The following is a 27984-nucleotide window of genomic DNA, read 5'->3' on the forward strand; positions in this document are numbered from 1 at the left end:
GAAATGTTTACCTAGTTGCAGTCAGTTTTATTAGTAGTTTAAATCCAACTAGAATAAAGAACCAAAATATGTTTAAATGAACCCAATGAAAATAGCGTACAATTATGTAGATTAAAATGTGCATTAGAAGCTTTTTCTTTCATCTGTGCTGTACCTCCCTTTTTTTTGGTCTACTGAATGTGAACCAAGAACAAGAATTACTTTTATGGATGTGCCTGGATCTTTGTAGGGTCTGACCGAAGGCAAATAAAATGTGACATACCCATAGATCAGACTTCATGCACGTTTATTCCTTGTCTTTAAGCTGTCCAATCCTGTCAGATTAAGGTGTTACTTATTAATTAGTAAGCAGTTGTGAATGATGTTGGCGATGCCAGACTATGTCATTATTTCAGTTATGCTTACCATTTCATTCTACTGAATTCAGTCATTGGCGTTGAACTTACTCTCCAGTAAAAGCTTGCCTCTGCTGGTGGAGGATAAGAAATTAGGAAATTTTCATTGCTTTGTTAATTAAATGTTTGTGGCAAGTGATACCATTTTATATCACTTTATCTCCTCTGGGTTACAGCTTTTTTAAATTTTATTTTGCTATGTGAAGGCGGGTCCTTTATTTTTCCTTCCTCACCAGCTGCAGTCATCTTTTCTTTGTATATTTGGACAAAATACTTGGTCTCTTCAACATATCTTAAATGCCACTGCAGTAGTCACCCTTGAAAGGCCACTGCTTTGCAAGAGCAAAGTCTTTTTGGTAGCATGTCTTACAAGATAAAGTAATCTTGTGCTCTCCTTTTAAGTCCCTGTGCAACTTGTCCTCTGCTTCTGTAGTTGCTTTTCATTTCCTTCCTCCCCTTGGTCTGTCCAGTCAAACCAGTGACTCATCCACTTGTCCACGTGTCTCCCAGATTTGTACCAGGCCCTTCTTACACATGGGACAACGCTCAGCATCACATTTAGAGGTTCATCTGCCGCAGCTCTACCTGAAAAGAAGTGGTTTGCTTCCCGAAGCGGGTAGTTGGTTTATGGAAGCTTTAGGGTCCTGTCTTGGTTGTTGCCGTCTTTGTGTCCTGAATAATAAAGGGTGCATGCCTGAACGCATTTTGTAGAGTGAATGGCATGATGCTGTAAGATCTTGTTTGCGTTACTGCTTTTCACTTTATTCCATGCATTTGCATGCATATGTCTGTATATATATATAAAAAATGTCTGTATTATTATCTAGAAATTTCTCAGCAAAATCTTGTACCCATTGTGCTAGACACTTAAGTGAAAAAATGCCTGTACCAAGATAGCTCAAAATTTTCGTATATGTCAAGATACAACAGATTAGGGGGAAGGGAAACACTATTTGTAGTAGCAGTAAAATAGCTAATGAGAACAGATGTCAGCTCACTGAAGTGGGTGAGGCAAAGGCACCAGGCAAACGTGATGAAAAGATTCAGAGGAGGAAAAAGTGGCATTTCAATGGAGCATTTATCTATACAAAGGTGGAAGCAAGCGACAAAATGTATATGCTTGGTGAGGGCTCAGAGGAGAGTCTACCCAAAGGCTGTTATGGCTGCCTCAAGGGGAGAATTGTCAGCTTGATCCTTTGGTGGCTCTGGTGCAGCGAGGTGCAGTAGGTTGCTTTTGGAGAGGAGAGGCAGGTGGCAGTGGAGGGGGGTGCGGGAAAGCCCTCAAGCATTTGGCATGGGGTGGAAGGGAGAAAGCTGACGGCTGTTGAGGTTGGGAAGGAAGTGGTGGTTGTAGCTGAGGTGCAGAGCTGGAGCAGTGAGGTTGGGACCTGGATGGAGGAGCTCAGGTATTTGAAATGCAGGTGTACACTGGCGTGACGTACAGAGCTGCCACAGTTAAAGGTGGTCGGAATGTGTTTGTTTTGCAGCAGACGGCCTAGATCACTGATAGTACTGTACATACTTTGAAGTAATCCCAAATTATACCTTATTTGAAACACATACCATGATTTTTTTTTTTCCCTTTTTCTCCTACGTGTATTTACTCGAATTGACGCTTTCTCTTCTTCTCTTTTACCTCTTTTGTAAACCTCCATTGCTTTCTGTGTTGTGTCCGTTTTGGTTTCCCCTTTCCTTCCACTGATGTTCTCTGCTTTACGCTAGAGATAGCATATGTTCTTGTAACGTGCTTTCGATATCACTTACTGATTCAAATATGTTCTGCAACATGGATAGAATAAATATCTGTTGGGTCAGGATCAATTTGGTCCTGTGTCTGTCAGAGTTTTACATAGGTGATAAATGAAGATCCTAGTCACCTATGTCATGTCTTTAGCAATGCAAATAATAATTGGTTTTTGACAGGCAGCAAGGCAAGCTCTCAATATCATCCTTTTTTTAAAAAATCTGATTCCAGGTGATTATCGTTGCAAGTCTTGTAATTCACTCTACATAGAGCTATGGATAATTTTCTAAACTTCAGATTTTGCTTTAGAGCACTGGATGCCAGCATGAATTTGCAGAGCATTTTAGATTTGCTGAATTTGAATTGATACAATTCTGCAAATAAGATATTACTCTGTTCTAAAACTGCTCTGTTAAATCATTATATTTAGGGGTTCTTTTATCTACTATTGATAGCATTTTATTATTTTGTATTTTTGGATCCCATTTTTTAAAAAATAATACTGATGAAAGTTATTAATTTTGAGCCTATGAAAAATAGTTATCAGATGTGTGGAGTCCATAACTTAATCTGTGTACATTCCCTGGGGACAAAGGGAGTATAGATTAGCTCCCTCTCGACCCAACTTGTATAGCATGTGTAAGTTTACTATGGTATTTTTAAAAAGAGCATCTAGGAGCTTACCTGTCTTGTAACTACCCCAAAACGTTAAACTTAACCTTTAGAAACTGGGAATGCCATAGATTGGTAGCTGATGTTCACATTAACTTGCATTCAGAAAACAATTAACAGTTAATGCCCTGATATTTGACCTAGAGTAATTTTCACTGTTGAAGAATGGCCAGAAACCTATTCAGTGTTTTACAGATGGCGTGAAAACTCCTGATCCTAAAATCGCAGGCCTCCGTGTTCTGGCTTTGTGACAGGAGTCTTACAGATGAAGGATCAATACTAAGGAACCAGTTGTCCAAATCTGAATTCACCCCAGTCTCCTGCTAATAGCTTATTTCAAATAATTAAGTCCCATCTTTTTGCTAGATCATAGGGCTGAGGCTGCAGTAAGGGGGGAAAGGTATGAATTTTCCTTACAGTCTTAACAGTGCTCAGGACTGTGTTGAACTGGTTTTTAATATGGCATCTCAGCCTTCCTCCGTGCCTCTGCAGTAATACTATCATCCCTTTCTAGGCAGGTGGGACTGGCATTGAGGGTGATAAGCAAGCTGGTGTTTGCAGGCTGCTCTTGTTGAGGTCTTCTAAGCACGTGGAACCACGTGTGGTTTTGCAGAATTTGCAGGCTTTTCTTTGAACATGTTGGACACAGGCTTGCTTATATTAAATCCGGGTAAAACATTGTCTGTTGCTTCCAGAGGAATGGGGACTGCTATTTGTGGTCAGATTTGGAGCTTATTTATTACTCCATTATACTGTAATTTATTGTTAGAGCTGCAGAGAAAGTCTGGTGGATGTGCCTTTTTAAAGTCCGACTTTACATGACTTTTCAGATGCTTCATTTTCTTTTTTATCATTTTTATTGCAACATACAAGACCTTCTAAAATACTTATTCAAGATAAGTCATGTCAGGTATTTTCAGTGTGTCTTTCACTATTGTTTGTTTTTCTTCAACTCTTACTCTATTTCAGATTTAAAAATATAAGGATTATAATATGATATCCTGGCTGCAATAATACTCAGCGGGGGGGGGGGGGGGGGGGGGGGGGGAGGGCAGCAGGGGCAAGAAGTCCTGAAATTAGAGATAATATACAGTCACTGACTGTGCAGCTGTTTGGGTGAAAGTCTTGTCCTAACACCAAACAGGCGTCACTCTTCAGCTTTGCCACATGAAATGCCACATGCACGCCCCATCCCTGGTCTGCATGGACAGCCTGTGACTTCTTGAACATTTCCACGCGGCAGTCCTGATGAGCATGGCTTTTACCCCCCAGTTCAGAGGTGGCTTTGTTGGTTTCATAGTTGGAATTGGAGTTAGAGAGCAAATGTGAAAAACAGCTTCAAAAGACCGACTCAGAGTACGTACTGCTCCAAGATTGTATTTAATCTCTAGTTGCTGGTTTCTGTGGGAGTTACCAAACCAGTTGAGCTACAGCACTGGCATGAAGCCAGATGAAAAATACAGTTTTCTTCACTGTAAACATGACTGTCAAGCAGTAATGTTTTTCTCAGCTTCATTTTAAAGGCATTATGATGCAAGAAAATGAAACTAAAACACGTTTTTATGCCAGTATTATACATGGAAGAATGTTATTTCTTTTTTCTTTTAATGAAAAACTCTTAAAGAATAGAACATACAAAATTATGTCTTAATGAATATGTAATCAGTTATCTGTGTTGCTAGATACTTTATGGAGTTGGTAAACCAGTACATTTCTTATTCTGGTGTAGTTATGGTGAGAATGCATTTTTTTGCCTCTGCAAACATGAAAGATATGTAAAGTTCTTTATTTTTAGTCCTGTTTTGATAACAGAAAAAAAATAAATAGTGCCTGATAAAACTTAAAGAATAATAACAGCAAACACTAATCTCTATCTACTCCTTCAGGCTTATTTTTAAACTCCCTTTTCAGTGCCCAATAGCTCTGTTAACTTATCATCAGATATTCTGCTGAACTTGGCCATCCTTGCTTTGCTTTGGGGATTTATTTTGTTGAAAAATGTGTAAGTTCGGCTTTGCCTTTCTAAGATAAATGTGAACTGTATTTAATGCTCACAGTGATTTCACCAGGACGTCGTCATGTAGGTGCGACTCCACGAAATGGGCAAGAACAGCGTTTTCACTTTTCAGAATTAGATTTATCAGAGTTATCTGCTTTGCCTGTAACTCCCTTCGTCTTGTTTTGCAGAGTGAGGAAAAAGCTTGTTTAACAAAATGTCTGATCAGCTGCTGCTTTGTAAAATGGCTTTTTGGGTGCTAGGAACGGAAATTGCATCTTGAAGAATGGACGTCAGCACCTGTGTAACCATGCACTGGAGGATGAAAAATCCTTCGGTTGTGCTTAGTTATTTGAATGAGCATGTTTAAGAGTTTTGTAATAGAAGGATAAGAAATAGGATTGGAAATGACTTCTTATAAGGGTCATCTTGTCTGTCCTGTCTCTTGAGACACAATCAGCTGCAGTGAAACCTTTCCTGACAGATACTTGTCTCGCCTCTTCCTTATAACCTCAAATGGCAGTAATTTCTGTGTTTCGTTATGTAATCTGTGATAAAGCTTCAGGGAATTAGGACGTTTTTGTTAAGTATAGGTACATAGTTGAACAACAGAATTTTAAACTAAATTTTATTAGGACTGGCACATTTTTATTTGCGTATCCAATCCTCTTATTAAAAATTTCAACCTGCCTCACTTGTTCTGGATGTTTGCAGGCACAGAGAAATTAAGAAATTGTTGAAAGCAGGCATACATGCTGTACGTGAATTAATGAAATGGTGTCTAGCTCTCTGAAGGAAAAGTGGTGAAAGTTACGCAGAGATCTCTGAAGTTCTCTGTAGATCTCCTGAGCAGTGTTAATGCTGAAATCAGCCAGGAAGATCCTTCTTCTATTATGTGATGGAAACAACACCAAACTGATGTTCAGATTTTGCACTTACTGTTACTCAGTGCAAGATGTGCTGCGGTAGTAATGAATTGTACGCAGGTTTTGAAGAGGATGGTCTGAGAGCAGCTGTTTGACTGGGCACCTTCAAGATCTTGGGTGTGAGTGGTAATATATATAGCAATGCCCCATGTTTACCCTAACAAATAAGTTTTTCTTTTGGATCTTGGGATGAGCCAGCTCCTCAGAGTTCAAGGTACTGTCCCATCAAGGAAGTGTTGAAAACAACAGGCTATCGTTGCACTTGGGCGTGCGTTGTCCTGGACCCTGGGTAGTCTGTATCCTGCCTCACAGGCGATGCAAGCTCAGTCGCAGCCACTGGCTCTGGGCAGGCAGCCCCAATTTCAAGGAAACGGTAAAACACTAATGGCTGCTGTCACCAGCAGTGGTCTCGGTGCAACAGCAGCTCTGCTGTTGAGGAGGGTTTTCTTAAAATGTGGGGCTTAAGAGTCTGCAGAAGAGTAATGAGATAGGTCTGTGATCTTTGTGGGGAGTTTCCTGCACCGTAATAAGAAGAGTAGGAAGCAGCACGTAGAGCAAGCTTTGAAAACTTCCCAGGAGGCAGTGGCATGGCATGCTGAGCTAGAGTGAACATTTCAATAATGGAGAAGAGAGGAGGAGTGAAATGGAAGTTGGCCAGAAAGGATCCTGAAACTGCAGAAAAGGTGCTATATTTAAGGAAAGATAGGGAAGGGAATTGATGACAGGGGAAGAAACTTGAGGAGATAGACTTGGGACAGGGCATGGACTAAGAAGGGTGTTTGCAGTAGTAATCTGAGTAGGAGTGAGATAGGCTTGTATTTACTGGTGCCAATAAAAGGGATATTGCAATAATCAAGAGACAGGAAGGTAAAAGTCCAGACAAGGGTTTTAGTTGTGTGCAGATAGATAAGAAAGACTATATTTGAGAGAAGTTACTCTGAAAGAGCCGCAAACATTTAAATTTAGTTCATTATTTATTGATTTTGAAGATTATTTTAGTTACGTTTTCTTACACGAAAAGGGGGGTGATGGGCTTTTGGTTTGTTGTGTGTGTGTGGCTTTTTTTTAACTTAATTGCCTTGTTTTTTATTTCCCATTATTTCCTCATGCTACAAGATCGTTTTGCTGAGATGGGAGCAGGGCTTTCTGCCTGCTTACGTATCTGTGCTTCACGTGGCAAAGTTGCGAAGGCTGTCCACAGAGAATGGCTAGCATCCCTGCGAAGAGTAGAAGCACACTAGCATTGCTGTCTTCTAAGAATACTTAGTGAAGAAAAGTAGGGAAGGTACATTAAAGGAAAAAAAAAAAGAGAAGACGAATCATTTGAGAGATGTTGATAGCAGTGAGAAAGTTGTTACACGAGGCTCAGTGTTTTTTCTTTAACTGGGTAAATATTTTTAGCGTTATTTCAGAACTATGCAAAAGGGGATGAAGCTCTTACAGAAGTATCAAAGCAGCAAAAGCAAAGGAATTTGACTATCTTAGACTGCTCAAGATGGACTGACTGCATTTCAAGTTGAGGTGCAGCCAGGGTGGGAACTACGACTCAAAAGCTTACGAGGGCTTTGGGGCTGCTAATTTTAGGCAGTGCCAGAGAGATTTCTTTTGATGATCGAATGTAATAGAGAACATTAATTGCAGACTTGTAGGTGATAAGTGATTCGTTTAAGCTACAAAACAAATAAAATTCTGAAATGTATAATTGGCACCAACAACTGTAGGATATTTTATGCATGTCTGTATGGAGACAGATACTGGACATTGTCACTTATAAAAACATCCAGTAAAGCAATGAAAATGAGCTGATGTGTGTCTTTTGGTCCTTTTTCCAGTGTAACGATGCCGCAGGCAGTGAGGTATTTTTAAGGTCCTGCACCTGTTTCACTTGAGAACTCTGAGATGATACTTCTGCTTCCATTTTCTATAAAGCCAGGGTTACTGTACTGACTTGGTTCTTGTGCTGCTCATCTTCACAGCCCGGAAATCCAAAAAGTTGGGGAAATTGAAAGGGATGCACGAGGAGCAGCCACAGCAGCGGCAGCAGCCACCACCTCAGAGCCCCGAGGAAGGGACGACGTACATCGCGCCTGTGACTGAGCCCTCTGTAAACACAGCACTTGTCCCCCACATGTCTGCTATCTCACCAGCACTTACTCCATCTCCTGTTAAGATCCTTGAAAGCATTGAACCAGAGATAGTGTATGCAGGATACGACAGTTCAAAGCCAGACACAGCGGAGTACCTGCTTTCCACCTTAAACCGCCTGGCTGGCAAGCAGATGATTCAGGTGGTGAAGTGGGCGAAGATACTTCCAGGTAGGACCATGAGGCATGTGGTGAAATTTCCCTTCACTGTTTCTTTTAGGTTAATTAATTATTTGCTTGACAAATTGCATCTTTAATCTGTGGGCTGTGTTGAAAACCGTCACGGGGGGGGGAGATGAACATCTGAGAGAAGATTGTTGGGTTTTTTGATTTATGTAATGTTTGTTTCTTATGCCTGTGATCGATATTTAAAAAGCTTTCATTTTGAATAATAGCCTCTTAAGAAGAAAACATGCTTTGTCACTGGAATGAAAAATGACAGTTTTGTTTCTTTCAGAAGTATACTCTGTGGGAGTGAGGGTCCTGTTCGTTATTACTAGAAAAATAATGAACCATGTATTCAGTGCTGTTTGGCCAACGCTTGTAGAGCATAGTGTAGTTCATGCATATTTTCTGGTTTCATCTCTAGGATTTAGAAACTTGCCTCTCGAGGACCAAATTACTTTAATTCAGTATTCATGGATGTGTCTGTCATCGTTTGCCTTGAGTTGGAGATCGTACAAACATACAAATAGCCAGTTCCTCTATTTTGCTCCAGACCTGATCTTCGATGAGTAAGTATTCCTTAATGGTCCTTTTCAGCGCAGGCTGGAAGGATTACTCTGTCTTTATTTGGTTTTCAGGCACACTTGCAGTCTAAGAAAATTTCAGTTAATTCCAGTTTAAAAAGTAGCTTAATCCTTTTTTTTTTATTTTCAGTGACTCAGTTTTCAATTGGCGAAGCTTTGCCATCCACTTCTCCTTATGTATGTGGATGTGTCCTCAAACTGGGACCATACTGCTGGCTTGAAATATGACTGATACACAACCAAGATTTAAAGAAAAAACATTTTTTGGTATCTACTGGAGCTTGGAAAAATATCTAACTTCTAGGAAATGTGAACATTTAAATTGCCAGGTTTTTTCAGAGCAGTCATATAATGGTACTTTTGTTAACAATATACAGCTGTTCAATGTGTTTTCATGACAGTCTTAATTACACTTCTTTGCAACCATGAAAGAAGCCAAAATGTTTTTTCAGTAATGAAACATAACTTCTTTTATGATGCATTCAGACAAAAAGAAGGATCAACCAAGGAACCATTCCTTATGAGTATGGGTGTTCCTTCATATTTTAAGTTTGTGTTTTAGTGCTTAGCTTTTGATGAATATAATTTGATTTGTGTTCCATTTGCCTAGTGTTTATACCAAGACAGAAAAGTCAAAATTTAAGCAAATACAGAGGCAGTCAAACTGGGGTCATGTCACATGCTTATCCCAGAAGGTTGTGGGTTTTTTCTAAAAGTAAAAATGAGACATAATCAATAGGTTATGGGTGCTCTTGAAGAAAATAAAAATAAAACAGTGAAACAAACAAACAAAAAAAACAACCACACACGAAAAAAAAACCCACAACAAAACAACAGGAAAAGAATGAACAAAAAATAACTTACCACTGAATCTGCTGAAGTGTTCTGAAGTGTTTTTCTTGGAGAAGATGCTTTTTTGCTGTCCATCTTAATAGTCTTTCTTTGATTTAGGAATTCCTAAATAATTAATATGTGTGAGATTGGTCCCAAAGCAGTGAGCAGTATCAAAGGAGGATTTTTTTATTGGCTTTTGTGGTTTTGGTTTGTTTTGTTGGGTTTTTTTAAGAGGAGGAACTGGTGGTTCACTTCGTGTGGTTGAAAATGTAGTGTCAGCCATTTTCCTTGTTGGAAGCACCTCCGCTGTGACTTGGACATTAGAGAATCATCACAGAAAAAGTATCTGTAGCTAAAGCTAAGTGAAAATGTGAACTTTGAAGAGTTTAGTTCTGCTGGGGAAATGTAGACTAAAAGTTCAAAGACAGAAGCAGCTTTCCGTCATCTGAAGAAAGTCAGTGAGGGGGTCAAAATTTATTGGACAGGGAAATCAGTCCTGCTTGCAAATAGAAGTGTATGTGCATTGTTATCATTCTTGATACTGCAGCTAGAAGCAGCTTCCAGAAGTCGAGATCAATTGTGAGTTTTATGCTGCAAGCCTCAAAGATACGTGCCTGCAGAATCACACTGAGGTTGAGGTTGGAATCCAGTCAGGAAAAGGAGCGCGATGTCATGGAGTGCAAAACCAGATATGTATCTGAGATAGTGGTCTGGTCTTGTACATATTTAACAAAGTATTCATTGCAGAGCTACCGAAGGTAGCAAAAGACAGGTGTTCCTAAATTGAAGAAAAATAAATTACCAGGAGCTGTGTTCAGCTGTGAGATGTCGGACAGGGGTTTTTGAAGTAGCTAACCAGAGCAAGAGATTTCCTTGGAGGTGAAAGGGTAGAAGCTCAGTGCTTTCTCCAGAATGGTAAGGGACGCTCTCTGGAACAAGAGGCATTTTTTTCACTTTGCTGATTATTTCATACTCTATGGGAATCATGGGAGACATTTGTTCCAAGTTTCTTACATTGCTACTCAGGGTGGTAGTTGTGAGACTGTTTTTGGAGTCCGAGTTTTTGGTTCCCTGGCCCAGGAAAGTGCTTGAGAAACTGTAGAGATTGGCCAAGGTGGTCAAGGGCTGGCTGGGACAGCAAGGGAGCTGGGCTTGTGCAGCCAGGAGAAGACTGTGCTGGGTGTGGTGGGAATTTAATTGCAGCCTTCAGCTTTCTGATGAGTTGTTGTAGAAAAGATGGAGTCAGACTGTCTTCATGGAGGTGCCCAGTGGAAGGATGAGAGGCTGTGATCACAAGTCTGGGACCACAAACTGCCTCCTGGGCAGCAGGAGAAGAAATCCATAACGAGATGGTGAAAAAGCAGAGCAGGTGTCCAGAGAGACACTGGAGTTCTCTGTCTTTGAAGATGTCCAAGCCTTGACTGGGCCAAGACCTGAGCAGCCTACTCCAACTTTGATGTTAGCCCTGCTGTGAGCAGGGGGTTGGACTTAAGACCTCCAGAGGTCCCACCCAAGCTAAACTATTTTGTGATTCCCAGTTCAAGAGGTGCAGTGCTTTCCCCAGTTTTGACATAAGGTCAGAGGTGAGTTGCTGGAATCGTACAAGTCAGATGATATGGTTCAGAGTCAAAGCATTCAGATAAGCACAAAACATAATATATATTCCTGTTTGTGAAAATACATTGCTTTGAAGTGTTGTTCTGAAATTGCTGAAGGCTGGTCTTACCTTTACTTTTGAGTACCATGAACTTGGAAATGTGGTGTGTAGTTACAAACATGGGTCTTCTTTTGTGCCACGAGGTTTATCAGACCTCCCTAAGGTTCACTTGGTGCAACTTTTTGAGTGTTTTACTGCCCTTGGCATTTTAGGATGTGTGTTAGGTGATGCAGGATGTAAGGGAGATGCTTTAAAATGACTTTTCCTTCTGCTGACTCGAGGGTGTTATGTTCCTGTTTTCACCTGGCCAAGGTTTTCTTGGTATTTCTTCAAATTGTATCTGGAGAGGTCGTTTCCCATCTCTGTGCAAGTAGGAAGGTCCCTGGCCAGTAGCTTGTACTCAGTGCCCCAGGGGGTTCAGCATTTTCTTCAATGAACAGTAAAAAAAAACCAGTGAAAGTAGAGGTTGGCATCAGCAGAATTATGTTGCTTTGTTTTACGTTAAATGAATTTTCCGTTTACTCTTAACTACTGTGAATAAAAGGAAGTCGTAATGTTTCTGGAAGGCCATGATATATGGTCTTGTTTTCTTTCTTATTCTGAAGGCCTGTAAACAAGGGGAATAACAAATGAGGATCTCTGTTGTTAATAGCTGTTAAATGTACCTTTGATTGTATAAACAGAGTTCAAAATGCCTCCCTACTAATATGTGGGTTGATTTCCTGTTAGGCTTGTGGAAGGCTGGAAATATTTGTCTGCCTTCATTTAGTCATGTTACATATCTAATTAAGTGTACTGTTTGTCTTTATGGATCATGCATGTATTCCATTGCTTTAATTGGGCTCAAGTAAATGTGGAGAGGTGAACTGGGGGATAAGAAAATGGCCCCTTAGCCTGTTACAGAAATGCCTAAAAAGAGCCAGAAAGAGGCATAAAATAGACCAGTGTATTTTACGCTATGTGCGTGTAAGTTACAGTATGTGAGGTTTTGAATCCATTTCTTTTGTAGCGTAGTAGTTGTAAATCAAAACTAATGTTCTATATATATTGCTTTGGTTTTGATCCACAGTAAATCTTTAAAAGACCGTCGTATATGTGACACCACGTAATTCCTATTGCAGGTTAACACTCTTAAAGGATGACAGTTCCATATGTAATAACATTCAAAAGATGTTGCAATAATGTTCTTAAGGCTGCGAGCTCAAATCAGAGAAGTTGCAAAATTCCAAAATTCACGTGTTCTGTGAAATCGTAGTTTGGGACTTTTGGGTGTGTGCTTTGAAGACTGTATCTATAACCAAACCTTTAAGTTATGTTATCCTCTAATATTTTTCTTGTGTGACTCCTTCCTTTTCATATTGGTCAGGTTGGATGAGTTGTAGGGATGATACAGGATTATGTAGTGAGAGACTGTTGGATTTTTGCTTCATTTGTTGCTGGTGATGAAGCCTTACCTTGAATGTATCTAGGGATTTGGGAGAACAGAGAGATATTAATGGGGAAGATTTTTCTTAAGACATGGCAAAAGACTATCCTTGACTCAAGACCTAAGCTCTGAGACGTTTCAGGTTCCTACTGCAAAGTAACAGAAATCCCACAGAAAAAAAAATTGCTGTTGTTTATTTAACTTGAGGGAGGGAGAAAATCTCACTTAAGACCTAACCAAAGACTTTAGCTGAAACTTTCTAATCTAATTCAACCTGAGGCAAGCATATGCATGGACAATTTTAAGTCCAGAGCATTAAATTGGTAAAATTGTACACAATTTTTCAGCAGGAAACTGAGTGGTGCTGCTTGGATGCGGTGCGAGAACAAAGCAAGTGATGTAGCAAAATACAATGTTTTTTAATACTAGCTTATTTTCAGGGATTCTATCTGAAGCTTTGCAAAATTAACTGCTACAGGGAACAGCCTAAAACATGATTTTTAAGATGTGGTCCTGGAAGGTAGGGAAGTAAATTTCAAATTCCCTTGGTCTCTCCCTTACTGGATGAATTAATCATTGAACTAATAGCTAAAATAACTCCTTCTCTGGCTGTGTCCTTTTGAAGGAAAAGTCCCCAACGTTTTTGAAAAGAGACAGTGCCACGGTTCAGGTCCTAGAAGAAATCTGATGATCTGAATCTTTCAATAGTAAGAGTTACATGTTTGCAGTGCAGAAGTCAAACTTAATCCCAGAGGAAGGCAAGGGATGCTCCTTCTTGCTTGTGTCTCTTAGGTGGGCTCGGGCAATTGCTGACCTGCCAGCTAGCGGAGGCAACTTCCCAGGTGCCCGGTTCCACCCATACGTTAAGTCAGGGTGTTGACTGGCAACCTTTCAGAGTCTCAGGAAGGGATAAAAAGCGTTTATGAGTGCAGCACTGCCAACAGAAACCCGGCAGGAGCCATGATGTGGCACAGTGGGGATCCTCGCTCTCCTGACATGGGAAACCAGCAGGAGCGGTGGGATATGGTCTGCCTTCGGGGCTATGGCTTTTGCTCCCAGCACGTATCCTCCTCCCAGATGGAGGCCAGAAACTGAATCCCTCATGGCAAGCTGCCCTGCTTATCCATCCCATCCCCTAAGGGGTGGTGGCTTTTCATCTCTCTGTAGGGCAAAAACCCAGCTGATGGCCTTGCTGATGAAAATTAAAAATCAAGCCATGCATCCTCTTTGGCACATGTTGATTTCTGCTGGTGTTAACGAAACCAGAGGGCAAGCCTGATGCTGGAGTTCCCCTGTGGGTCTCGATTTTTCTTTTGATTTTAGGTTTCACACAGTCTCTTTGTAGACTTCTAAATCCTGGGTGACTTTTGAAGAACAGACTCAAATTCAAAAATAGTTTACTATTTTTAGGAAATTTACCCAAATTATCTTATTTACCATTCAAGCCTTATCTAGCTGTAAAATAGCAATGATGTGGGATACTAAAGAGTTGAGTAATGCTGAGACACTGTGTTGAGACACTTTAGTACATTAATGTACAGCATCAGTATTTCAACAGTATTTTGCAAATGCACCGAATGACTAGTGTGCTCTGTGTTTTCTTGCTCCTGTGATTTTTCTTGGTTTGTCATCTGCAGCATAAACAATAAATCATAAGTGCATAAGTGTGCAGGTTCTGAATTCCCTGGCTGTTGTACTTTCTTCTAACTGTCATTGGATTTTTACAGAGGTTTTTACCCTAGTCAAGAAGTTGAGGGTTTGCCTGATAAAAATAACAGCAGGCATCGCATGAGGTACCCAAAATTATTAAAGTGAACTTGAAAAGCTGAGTCTAAAAACTGGGGCTGGTTTTCAGAAGCATTTGGATCAGTGATGCCTTTCTTCCATCTCTGAAATTATTGTATTGCATCATATGCAGCTTGGTCTTTACAGTAAAAAGGTTTCAGTAGAGACTGCAGTTTATTGAATGTTATGTACAAAACATTAAGAGCAGAATATACTGATTGATGTATTGGTTGGTGCTTTTGACTGATAAGGCAATGCTTTGGGCTATGGATTTTCAACTAGGAAGTGGCTGTCCTTTTGTTATTGCCATTTCAGGCAATTGCGACACTACTGGCCACTTTCCTAGTTTGTAGTGCTGTACGGATGGCTTTTTCATTATAAAATTCAATCATCTACTCCAGATATTTTTTAATAACCCAATAATACTATGTATATAATGTAGTTTAAGAAACTAACAAAGGTTACCACAAATTAATATAAATCCTTCCTTTAAATTGCAAGATTTAACTTCCAGTAAATAGAAATGTAGTATTGCAAGGATCTTTTATGCTATGCCTTTGGTAATTGCCCCAAGCATGAAGTTTTAAAATTTAAAAGCAGACAGAGGTTGATCTTAAGAATAGAGGAAAAATAAAGAATACATTTTTCAAATGAGAAGGTTGGTGTAGAGCAAATGAGGTAGAGGCAGGCAGAGAAGCAGCTTCAGTACATGAAGATTTCTGTGAAGTTCTGTGCTAATGTGGTTATGGGATGTGAATGGGCAGAGGATTTTGTAACATTGAGGAAAGACATAAAATTAAATTAAGATGTAGCTCAGCTGAATAGCTAAGATTTTATTTAAAATCTGCATTTATTAATTATGTGTATTTTATTAGTAAATAGCATGTTTATTGTCTTTTCATTATGTTCCTAATATCCTCTCATAATATACTTGTGGAAGCTGGGACCATTAGGATTTGGTGTTGCGTAAGGCAGTGCAAGGATGCAGCTGCCTATCTGTGCCCTTTCAGTGCTGAAGCCTGTAAGTCTTCCTGGTATCCTGATTTCTATGGTAACAGCAGGAAGATAAACGTAATAAAATAAGCTGAATATTTAAGAACAGCAGGTTTTTTTTTAACCTTATATACATCGGCGTTGGGGGCAGGGGTGATTACTTAGATCATCTGTGAGTGATGATAAAGCCAATAAGTAACTTCTTTTATTGTTTAAAAGATTACTTTTTCCCCATTTACATTTTGCAGGATGATGGCTGTTAACCCGTTCAATTTCTTTTGCAGTGTTAATTCTGTAGTGTCTAAATTTAGGTATGTTTTTGTAATCTCTTTCATCTGGCGATCTCCAAATCCTTCATTTTCAATTAGTATTGCGGCAATGATTGTTGATAACAGTTGTCAGTGTTCATTTTTTGCTAATAAATTGTGTGTGTGATCACTGATTTTGTTAAAAGGTCAGCAAGCACTCCTTGATATTCATGCCTGCATGATTTTTTGCTTGCATGTATTGTTTTGAAGAGGAGTATTGCATTCATACAATCTAAACTGTCAGTGCAGACAGAAGTGGATGTCTTTATCAGTAATTTTTTTATATACATTGTTACTATTTACTTTGTCATGAAGTGCAGCTCAGTTCCCATCCAGAGAAGGATATGGAAGGATTTTGTTACATACCCATCCCAAAATAGTGCAGACAGAGAAAGAATTTTTTTAAGAACTGCTGTCATATCTGTACATAATAGATGTAATATGCTTCAGCTAGATGGTTCGAAATCTTGTTTTGCTTTTTCTTTGTAAACAGGTCAATGGCTGAGCGAAGCAATAGATTCCATAAATTTCTAAAGGCTCTGCCTTTTAATGCCTTTATTTCTGAACACTTCTTAAATGTCTAGGGTATTTTAGTTAAAACTGTGCAAGTGTAAAGGAAGACAGGAGATAAAGTAATTTTAAGGAGATCTGTAAGAATGTGAAAACTGTCAGAAGAAAGGTTCATCTAGCACGGTTTCTCATCCTTTAAATTGGCCAGTTGCAAAGAAAGTGTAAGATCAGGCCAAGGGTAAGATGATACTTCATTTCCCAGTTCCAGCAGTCAGTGATTTAGGCACTTTCTGAACAGGAGATTGCATTCAGACAATTGTGCTTAACCCTTTTGTATCTTTCTTCTGTGAATTTGCCTAATACATTTTTTAATACATTTATAGTCGTGACATCTAAAATGCTCTGTGGCATTTGCTTCGGCAATTTAATTATGCATATTTGTTTATTGGAGATGTTTCTAAAGCAGGTAGCTGATAATTTCATGGAGTGCCACTTCATTCTTGTGTTTGTAGTAATAGCAGATATATTCCTTTTCATCCTGTGTATGCCATTTATCACTTACAGATCTCCCATCAAGTCCCATTCTTTCTTCTATGAGCTGAAGAATCAGCTAGAGAATTTAATCTCCCATTGTATGTCAGTTGTTTGCAACCCCTGGCTGCCTTAATCTCCTCCCTTGGTGCTTTTGCTAGCCCATTGTATTAATTTTGGGAGGAGACCAGACCAACACGCTGCGTTCAGAGCGCAGTGGTTTTACGCAGTAGCAAAACTACGATTTCTGACTTGCTCTTTACTCTTCTTCTTTCACCCTTTGCTTTTCTTGACCATTAGTAAACGCTGAGCAAACATTTTCAAAAGACAGAAGCCCCTGAAACCTGTTACAAATTATGCTTGGGTCTCTTTATTGTGTAATGTTTGTTAATTTAGATCAAGTTGTTTTGTATGTATGGTGGAAGATGATTATGCTGTCTGTGTTGGCTTACAATTAGTGATTTTCACCTTCTATTTTTTCAGCCAGCCACACTGTTTTGCAAGACTTTTCATCAGTTTTTCATGGGCAGCTCTTGATTTCATCATCCAGAGTCATCAGCAAGCTCTGTCACTTCCATAGGTCTGATTTTTTTGAGATGATGTACAAGTACATTTTTCAGCCCAGGCCCCAGTGCAGTGCTCTGTGAGACTTCCCTGGTAACTACCATTACTTGTGAGAGATGTCCATTTATTATTACCCTTGGTCTCCAATTTTTAAGCTGCTAATAATCCATGAAGAGCCCTCCTCCTTATCTCTAAGCTCTCTTAAAGAGCTTTCAGGAGATCTTTTTAATAGCTTTAAAATCCAACTTTGCCGTGATTGCATCAGGAGGTATGTGGGGATGCAAAGCGCAGTGTGCCAGGAGATCCTAGACCAGTAATTACCCATGCTGGCACACCAACAGACAGTATTGCAGCCCATACCCAAGCTGCATGCCCCAGTTTCCTTTGTGTGGAAACCAGGGCAGAGGAGAGGAGGAGGAGAGGGTTGGTGTTTGCTTAGGTCTCACCCCATGTGGCCGTGGGACGCAGCTAGACCTGGCATGTGCAAAGCAGTTCCGTCGTACAGACGTCGCCTGTATCAACCAGAACATCCTTGTGCTATTGTCAGAGCACTCTTACAGATTCATGAGACGTGACCTCTCTTTGCCAAAGCTGCACTTTCTTCCGTTAGAGCATACTTATTTATCTATTAATGCTCCTCTTTCAATTGTATTGCTAGATACAGAAATGAGGCTTAGTAGCTTCTGGTCTCTTGAGTACTCCCTCCCCTCTCCCAAAGCAATTTTAAGAAATCAGTCACGTCTGTCACCTTCCGCAACTTTTATAAGCGCAATTTAAGCACTAAGCTGCACAGCACAGTTAGTAGTACAGCAGTTCCATATTTAAGTTACATTACAGCTCATGGATGGATGCCATCTGGTCTTGGTGATTTATTACTATTCATTTAACATTTTTTTTTTTTTTTTTTTCTTTCTAAACCCTCTTCTATTCACACTTTAATCTGAAACTAGTTCTCACACTCGCTTACTGAAAAGGGAGAATGGTGGACGGCCTTCCTGGACACTTTTACAGAGAGTACTGATGCAAAGATGTGCCCTTATGGCCAAGAAGGCCAGTGGCATCCTGGGGTGCATTAGAAGGGGTGTGGTCAGTAGGTCGAGAGAGGTTGTCCTTCCCGTCTACTCTGCCCTGGTGAGACCGCATCTGGAATGTTGTGTCCGGTTCTGGCCCCCTCAGTTCAAGAAGGACAGGGAACTGCTGGAAAGAGTCCAGCGCAGAGCCACAGAGATGATTAAGGGGGTGGAACATCTCCCTTAAGACGAAAGGCTGAGGGAGCTGGGTCTCTTAGCTTGGAGAAGAGGAGACTGAGGGGTGGCCTCATTAATGTTTATAAATACGTAAAGGGCGAGTGTCAGGAGGATAGAGCCGGGCTCTTCTCGGTGATGACCAGTGACAGGACAAGGGGCAACGGGTGCAAGCTGGAGCATAGGAGGTTCCACATTAACATAAGGAAAAACTTTTTCACTGTGAGGGTGGCAGAGCACTGGAACAGGCTGCCCAGAGAGGCTGTGGAGTCTCCTTCTCTGGAGACATTCAAAACCTGCCTGGATGCGTTACTGTGTGATCTACTCTAGGTGGTCCTGCTCTGGCAGGGGGGGTTGGACCAGATGATCTTTCGAGGTCCTTTCCAACCCCTAATGTTCCGTGATTCTGTGAAAGATTTTATTTAACTTTTCTGCTCTGGCCTGATCTTTCTCAAACACTTCTCTTTCAGCTTGATCATCTGTTGGCCCAGTAGATGTTCTGACAGTTTCCAGCTTGTGATGTGTTTGAAAGGGTTTGACTGTTAATTTTTATGACTTTAGCGTGAAGACTTGCCTAATGATTTTACATAATCATGCTTTCTTAGTATTGTCTCAGCATGACTTTGGGCCATCCACAAGCCTTTTCATTTCTCTTGAGGTCATTGGCAGAAAGGGCTGGGATAGAGAAGAGGTTTGTTCCTTTCAAGTGTCCGTCTGAACGTGGTGCTGCTTTAGTCTTTCTGCACATCAGTGAGCTATTCAATGGCATCTCCAAATGCCTTTCACATGCATAATGCATCCTTTTGCTACTTTCCCTATAGGTTAAATATTAATCTTCCAGATTAAAAGAAAAATTAGGAAGCAGTTTCTCTAAGCTGGTATGAGAGGAAGGCATGCCTTGGTTGACTTCTAGAAAATGCCAGGCTTTGCATGACAGCGCGAGCAAAGTCTTGGTTTCTGAGACATTGTTGGCACAAGAGGAGAATTGCTGTTGCATGAGGAATATAGCAGTAATTTTGCTGATGAACCACTGCAAGTGACAATGAGTATAAAACGATACCTAATGGGCATCTTTTCTGGCTGGTGATAACTTTCTCTGTATGTTATCATCACTTATTATTGAATGTGGTATTGAAAAAGCATTTTGGTAAAGGCATAATTATGTATTTTCTCATTTAAACGGTGATTTGTCTCCTTTGGAATGCAAATGCAAACCAAAAGAGGGTATTTGGTATCAGCATTCTGCTAACTGCATAATTAACTGTTAATTCCAGCAGATACTTGGGATTTTTTGCTACTGATGTGCTTGGGATTTTAGGGTTACATAACTGGGTGATTATTAGGTTGGATTTTAGCACAAGTTCTCTGTAACTGATTGGGAGCTAAAACTCTCCTTTGGCAATTGCTATCCATGAGCTGTTGCCAGTTCCCTTGTTGACAGGCATATAACAGGAGGACATTTAGCGGAAACTTTAAAGCAGCTCTAAATTTCTTAGTATCAGTTGCCTGGGATTGTACTCTCTAGGACCACCACAAGGACTTTTCCTGGTAGAAAACTGATTTTTGGAATTAACTCCTCTAAGTTGAGTGTGAAAATTGCCAAGTTTTTATGCCTGGGTAGCTAAAGCCACAAAATACCGGCTATGTCTGTAGATCTGTTTTAATGTGAAATGACCTTCCTTGTCTGATTATCAGTGTTCAGCATCAGTGGTCCTCAGTCTAATCCCTGTTTTGTCCTGGGTTTGGCAGCTTCTTCTGCCAAGGTCATTGCTGTAGTGCCAGTGCTCCCAGCTACGCACCTCTCAGTCTGCAGCATCCCAGTCACCTGGAGAGAAGCTTATGGGGTTAAATGGTAACAGTGGGTTTACATGTTCTTGTGGCAGGGTTGATGGGGGTAGTTCGTTACTGAAGCACTTCTCTTTCAGCAACTTTTAGAGAAGGAAATCTGTCTTTTTTGCATACTGTGCTTCCTTACACGGAGCATTTTTCTCCTGTTGCATGTCAGATTCCTGCAGGAACACAGCAGCAGGAGGCATCTCCAGGACCCTCGAGCCAATTCCCTGCTGTTGCAGGGGGATCTTACCTTATTTTCAAAGTAGAAGGTAGTGCCAAGGCCTTTGCTGCTGTGTCACACGAACAGGGCACAGGATTTTTTTCTCCCCACATTCTAGGTAGAGAAAAGAAATGCTGACTGTCAGTAGTGGCTAAAGTCAGGTAGGACAGGGCAGAGGCATTTATGGGCAGCAGAAGGAGCTGAGGTGACATTTGGTGGCAGGTCTTGCAGATTTGCTTGAAGACATGACTGCTGGCACCTGCCTACCTCTGTATGAAGGAGCGTCTACATGGGCAACAGCTGCATCAGGCAGTTCAGCGGTGTCAGCCAGAATGGCCTGGGAATAGGAGTATGCTGAAAAAATAGGCTGTCACTGAACACTGAGGAAATGGTACTTTGTTGTTTGGTTTGGGTTTTTTTCCCTGGGCCTGGTATAAGGACAGTGTTTTCCAAGCAGCATGAAAGAGCAGGCAGCCAAGGGGTTGTGATGTTGTAACCTGGCTGAGATCCACCATTGCTTGTGTAGGCAGCAAGGTTGTTGTCTGGGACTGTCACATTTATGCTACCTCTAGGCTAACGCTTTCCTGGCTAAACTACCTAATTCCCAGCCTGTGTTTATCCGTGGCAGTTTAACCAACTGCAGGGTAATGGTTCAATTCTCTATCCCTTACTGCTTAGGGAGAGCATCTGCTGCCTGAGGAGGAGGAGGTCGCTGGTGGTGCCGAAGATAGGGTATTTATTTCTGCTGGCTTACTGACAAGTTAAAGGAAAAATGGGCACAACCCAAATCTTTTCTCCAGTAGAAACTGATGACAAAACTGCCATTAATTTCAGCAGGACTGAGTGCCCACATTTGCCATTGATGCAAGGTAACCGTTATTTTTTCCTTCCTGGAAGGAGAGGCTCTGAAGCTTTGAGTTGAAAGCAATGTGTTGAAGGGAGAGGGAATATGTTTTTGTCTCTTTCTGCTGTGGCTTGCAGAGAGCACAGAGATTAGAAAGTGCTGAATAAGAAATAAGTGCTGAATGAAAAGTCATAATTGAATTTTGCCTGAATTCTGCATGTATTTTGGCTTGGATTTTGATCAGTGCAAAACCTTAATGATGCTGCTGTAGTACTGCTGACTTTGGTTGAGTTTATAATGGCTTCAAGATGGGAAACAGGTGTCTGGGTACAGTCCATTGAGCAGAATGATGCGTAGTGTTTCCCAATGCCGCCGCACACAAAGCAGTGCAGTGATGTCCCTTTGCATGGAAGAATAGGTTCAATTTTGTGCTAGGTAGTGTCGTTCTGTTCCTACCGTTCTTTATGACAGAGCTGTTGGAAGTAGAATACTGCCTCAAGAAAGAGTAAATCGTTGCAATGTGTTTATTTTTTTCTTTCCCCAAGAACTTCAAAGCTTTCTCCAGGCAAGTGAACTACTCCTAAGGCAAGTAAGGTAATTCAGGCCAAGGGCTTTTTGACTAGATGGTATGAGCAGCTGAACAAGGGGCTCTGTGATCCTATGTCCCTGGTCTTTTTCCCCCTTTATCCTCAGCTTGTCTGCCTTGCCCTAAAGGTGTCCGGTGATATTTCACTCCTCTCTTTGCCAAGTTCTGACCCCTTCTGGCATGATGGAAAGCGTACATTGCTTTCTGAGGTTTCCAAACTGGTTTTGATCTTCAGGCCTTTGGCAGGTTTTCTTGTTGGGTTGCATTCGTTTATTTGTTGACTTGTTTTGGCTTTGTTGCAGGGTAATGTACTTCCTGATTTTCCCTGAATCAGACTTTTGCTAGAAGTGTTGCTTGGTCTTTTCCTAAGTCTTTTCTGAGCTGCAGAGGCCAAGGGACTAAGTGAGCTGCACATTTGTTCCTCTTGAGGTGCTGTGAAAGGGGATGCCTTTGCCCAGTTTTTCTTGGGATTATCAGCAAGCCACTTGAGTACTGATGATACTTCAAAACACCCACCATAGCTTTCCCTTTTTTCACTTCCCTGTGTAGTTTAGGAAGATGCCTTGTGCTGTGGCTTTGAATAGTATCTGTGAGAAAGTAAATAAAGCATGGTATCGGGTTTGGTTTGGGGCTGAGTTTTGCCTGTGACTATTACTTGATGTGTGGGTTCCTCATTTTGGTTACGGTCAGTTGGGTTGCAGTTTCTATCCTCAACAAAGAGATTTACGATACTAGACTTTATGATGACTTCATAAGTTATAAATTACTTATTCCCAACAAGTTTTTTCTGTACAGCATGCCTGTAGTTTCACAATTTCTTATGTTTGGTTTCTGTGGAGGTCACATAAGGATATTAATGGGAGACATGAGTAGTTTGGTATTCAGGATGCCTTGTCTTAAACAGTATCCCTAAAACTATCTCTCCTCCCCTGGTGTGACTGTTGAAATCCTACATCTCTGCTGTAGTTGGGCGAGTCATCCCTTGGTGATTTGGGGCATTAGTGCCATTTTGGCCAGGTGCTGAAGCAGTTTGCCTCATTGCTTGCCCCTGTGTAAAAGGACAGCTACTTCTGTGGAGCAGGTGAGCAGGAGGAGCTGGGTTGCTTTGCAGCTTTCTCATCCACATATTCAGCTCTCTGTGTGTAGATGTTGAGGATGAAACAGGCTAAGATGTTGGGCTGGTATCTCACAGCTGGTCTTCATGCAGCCTGCCCATGGAAGGAAGATATGGAGTCAGTTTGGGAATAAGGGTGGCAGAGATGAGAGGTGAGGCCATAGATTGCATGGGGTTAGGGGGAGATCCTGGATCTAGTGGGGAGAAAGAGAAGATGAATTCAGGGAAAGTACCAGGGATTCTGTCAACTAAGAAACACATCAGCTGCACTTCATTGAGAGAAACCCAACAGGAGGAACAAAACCCCTCTTCCCAGTGAGGTAGTTGAGGTGCCTTAGAGGGCTTTGCCAGCAGAGGTACCCACCTCATCTTTCTCTTGGGGGAAAGGAGGGAAAAGCAGCAGCAGTTCACTTCCGGTGGGGATGTGGTGAGCAACTCGGTGACCAGTTAAAACAAGGTACCCATGGCCAAAGAAACTCTGCAGGAGCAGATGGAAATTGGGCAGAGCAGTAGCTGGGGAGAATGGGCTGGTTGCAGCCACTCTGCCTGCCCACAGTGCTGCGGGAAAGGTCAGGCAGAATGTGAGCTGGGCATTAAATTAAGCCTGTAAGGAGACACTCGGGGAACTTAAGATGGATTAAGTTAAGGTGTAAAGTTTAAAGCGTATTATTATGAAGGAGGATTAAGCTAAACTGAGCTAATGACACCACTTTTGAATGTGTATCCACACAGCAGATTCGGAGCTTTGGCTCCACAACTTTTATTACTTAAATGTACTTACCTTCTTAAATGTCCCCATAAAGATACATGCCCTTGTATTCTAGATCTTCACATTCTCCATTTTCCATGTTGAGAAGTTTATATGCTGTGTCAGAGGTAGAATTGGTTTTGGTTGGTTGGTGTTTGTGCCTCCCCCCACCCCCTTTTTTTTTTTTTTTTTTTCTTAAAAGGCAACATAGAAGTTTGTTTTAATTTTTCTCTGTGGTGGTAATGGCATTTGTGCTGTCTTGATGGTATTTATTCATAGATGAGGCATTTAGTAAGGAAGAAACAACTTTTGTTCATGTTGTGTTGACATACCCTAATTTCTATGTGCCCCATCTCTTTTAATATATGAGCCATTTCTATTGCTTTATTTTGTTGTTACTGTCACGGTATTGGGTTATCTGTGATATCAACATCTGAATTTTCCAGAAGCTCTGTACCCTCTTATTTTACACTGTATGGGTTAAAAATCAAATGCAAAGTTGAAGACTGTAATCTCCCACAAAATGCTTATCTTATATTAAACAGTCATGAATTAACTAGCATAATTTGTAGTTAGTAATAATTTTTAAATAAGTAATAAATCAACTTAATTGATTTTTCAGGAGGGAAACTGATTTGAAATACTAGGTTTGCTGTATGTTAAATAAACTCCTTAGTAACTAGTTCTGTGTATACTTCTATCTCACTACAAAAAAATGCCATCAGGTTTACCCCTGACTTTTACTAAAATTTGTCTATTTAGGCAATCATATAAAACCAAAACAAATACAAAGAAAAACATGAGAGAAACAGTAAAATGTCACAAAGTGCAATGCAATGTAAAAAGAAAAAAAAAAAAAAAGGTTTTGACTTGGGATGCTTTTAGGTTAGCTGTCACAGAGGGTTTTGCCGCACTGCTTAGTGAAAGCATAAGAAACTCGAGACAAAACCTCAAAATGTTTCGTTTTATTTGCTGTGTGGCTTGTGGAATCGGATGAAAGGTCTGGTGCTGCTTGTGTCCGTGGAGGTCTAACGCAGGCAGGGATGGTGGCAGCTGCTTTATGTTCTGAGGCTGTAGAAACTAACTTTGGTGCCCTGCAAAAGTAATAATGGATATAATAGACTGTTATTGTTTTGAATCCTGCTCGTCTTTAGCAGTTTGAGATACATCTTAAAATGTATTTTTTGAAATACAAATGTCTCTTATTAATCGTTTGCCTTTCAACTTCAGTACGTATCCCTCTGAGCCTCCTGGGAGAGGTCAATTAGGACTCACCATTATCTGTGGGCTAAACCTGGATTTGGTAATTTTGGGAAGATAGAGGGGAGCAGGAGCAGCGGGAGGGAGATCACTCTCTGGGGTCTTTTGGAGACATTTTCCCCAGCTGTCTCTAGGTCAGCTCAGAGGTGCCTGCAGCCGTTTGGTCTCTGGGCAATAGCAACCTGTCAGGCAGGAGGACCTTGGGCTGGTTTAGGGTCATGTCCCCAAAGTGGGGTAGGCTAAGTCATGCCATGGCCAAATGTGAAGGCCCCCCCCCATCCCTGGCACACTCTGTCATCCATGCTCAGGGCAAGTCCAACCACTGGGAGAGATCCAGGTGCTGCTGTGCTGGGTTGGCTGCAAGCCTTGGACAGTGGCCACCAGCCTCAGGCAGAGCCAGAGCTAGAGGGGGACCTCAGGCACAGCAGTTTCAGAAGTGCCCTTTTGTGTGTATCTAGCATCTTTTAATTTTGCAAATCTTTTTCTGTTTCACCCGATCCCAGGTACTGAGGGTCACAGGAGCAGTGTTGAGTGTGCAGCTGGCGTCTGTAAGTCCTCTGCAGGGTGCATCCGGGCTTGCATGCTCGTGCCTGTGTGCATCCAGCAGTGGAGGCTGCTCTTAAACAGAGGGCCAAGTGGTATTTCGGTCACTGTCCAAAGTGTTCGAGGACTATCTTCTTCTATTCGTTTTCTTCTCTCCAGTCCCTGATGCATAATAAAAATAAACAAACATGCCATTACTACTACTATTAAATTAAAAAAAAAAAAAAAAAGCTGGAAGTTCTTAGTCTCAAGAAGAGGGTGGAGCAGGGAAAAGTGCAGAGCCCATATAACAATGGGGAGTCCGCTTTATTAGTATTAAGGAGGAAAATAAAATCTGCTCTGGCAGTAGTGAAATAAAACACCAGGAAGATTACGTCAGTCTTTGTTTGCACACAGTATGATTCTTCTCTTTCACCAGCCAATTTGTATATTTGAAAAGGCAGTTGCTTGGTTAAAATAATTAGCTGAACTTCATCCAATTCCCCAATTATGTGAAAAAATGTTTGAAGAAATATGGACAATTGTTGTTGAGCAATTAAAAAAAAAAGTAAGTAGTGGTCACTGAACAATTATAGCGCCTTGTCTAAATACCCACATATATATTGTAGTTTCAAAATGAGACTGGGAATTCTCAGTGACTCTTTGCTGTAGCTGTTGTGGTTTGGGATAGCAGCTTTAGGAGTATAGCAAAATCCAAACTAATTCTGCCTGAAACTTGTGCAGGATAGGTTAGCCTGGGGTTGCCTCAGAGAACAGATACAGGGTCTGAAGCAAAATGTATCGAAGTGTAGTTAAAGAAAAGAAAGAGTAAACAGGATACACGTTGTGTATCCTTACTATTTTATGATTTAACAGGCAAAAATATGTATTAATGAATGAAATTGTCTTATTATATAGTCCTTTATTCCAGACTATCTTAGATTATTATTTTGGGAAGAAACATACAGAATTTTTGCATATTTCAGTGTTTGAATAAGACACCATTACAACAATTTGACTAAGAATTTCCTGTAGGAGGTCCAGTGTAGTGTATTAGCAAGAACTTCAGTGACTGGGAAATCGTTGCTCCTTGTTTCTACACTTTCATCCTTGGAGCTAGACCTGTTGCATTTTCAGGACAAGTAGTAATTGGAGATTGAAATGGAGGTTACTTGGGAAGGATCCATAAGTGCTGCTGGCTGAGGCAGTGGTCATCCCAATCATTTCTTATCTTCATACTCCTCAGTAGACATAAAGGCAGTAACACGAAGTCATAAATTTTATTTTATTTTTGCTAAACCACTTCCCCATTTTCCAGACCTGCCAGCTGTATTTTTACAGCCCTGTGTTACTCAGGATGAGAAGAGTCAAGATACCTGCTGGCACAATGGAAATCCCTGATCCCAGGGTCCTGCTGGCTTGTGGCCCTGACCGTGCACGGTGGGCAGCAGAGCTCTTTGCCATGGGTTTTCCTGTTGTCCGTGGCTGCAGGCAGCCTTGCAGGCTGCTGGGCTGGGGCCAGGGCTGACTGCCCGGGGTGGTGTGAGCTGCAGGTGCGAGGCTGTCAGGTCTCCTTGGCCATCCTTTCCCGCAGCTCATCTCTGCACCGGACACTTCTGAAACCTGTATCCACCTGTATGTCAACTGATGGGGGATGTCTCTTAAAATGTGCATGCTGTGGGTGTAGGTTCCCCTGTTGCACCAGTTCTGACCCCTTCAGCAGACTCATTTCTCAGCCAGGGCAGAGCTGAACAAACACTGACAGTTCAAACACATCTTAAAACATTTTTGCCAGTTCATTAACATTGTCAGTGTATAAAACTCAAATTACATTTGTTTCTGTTCCTTGTAGGGGGGTGGATGTTAATGCTGCTTGTGGTCTGCTGGGTAGCAAGTGAACTCAGCCATCCATTGTGGATGGCGTAGTCATTGAGCAAGGCAATGCCTGGGTCCCCCAGATCTCATAGGCAGTGGGGTTTTCTGCCAGCCCGGGAACACAAGGACCAGGCAGCCCTCTGGGGCTGGCAGGGCTTCAGCATCATCTCTGTTGTCCTCAGCTTCCTTACCTAACCTGAACTTTGCACCTGTGGTGCGTCTTACTGACCTCTGCGTGATCAGTGCTGAGTTTCCAGGTTGCACCTCACTTTCCTCATGCGTGCACATTGTGCTCTCCCGTATTTATCCTCTGGATTTTGTTTCTTTCTCTTTGCAGGGAACGAATGCGCCAGTCTGCTATGTTTGAACTGTGCCAAGGGATGCACCAGATCAGTCTGCAGTTTGTTCGCTTGCAGCTTAGCTTTGAGGAGTACACTATAATGAAAGTTTTGCTGCTGTTAAGCACAGGTAAGTTAGATCCGTGGTTACGTGGGAATACTTGAA

The 27984-nt window shown here is 41.3% G+C and overlaps 1 protein-coding gene across 3 annotated transcripts in view; it reads left to right on the forward strand.

The window, feature by feature from the left end:
- Positions 1-27984, forward strand: part of NR3C2 (nuclear receptor subfamily 3 group C member 2) — a 211513-nt gene that overhangs the window by 168376 nt on the left and 15153 nt on the right. For 2 of the 3 annotated variants that reach the window (XM_086464585.1, XM_086464584.1), the window contains 3 exons: positions 7710-8048; positions 8467-8611; positions 27818-27948. In XM_086464585.1, coding sequence (XP_086320711.1) covers positions 7710-8048; positions 8467-8611; positions 27818-27948 — 615 coding nt within the window. The remainder of the gene's footprint in view (positions 1-7709; positions 8049-8466; positions 8612-27817; positions 27949-27984) is intronic. The other variant, XM_086464586.1, reaches the window with a different exon arrangement.

This window comes from Leptosomus discolor, chromosome 4 (genome assembly GCF_034619465.1).
Source record: "Leptosomus discolor isolate bLepDis1 chromosome 4, bLepDis1.hap2, whole genome shotgun sequence".
In the NCBI taxonomy this organism is placed as follows: Eukaryota; Metazoa; Chordata; class Aves; order Leptosomiformes; family Leptosomidae; genus Leptosomus; species Leptosomus discolor.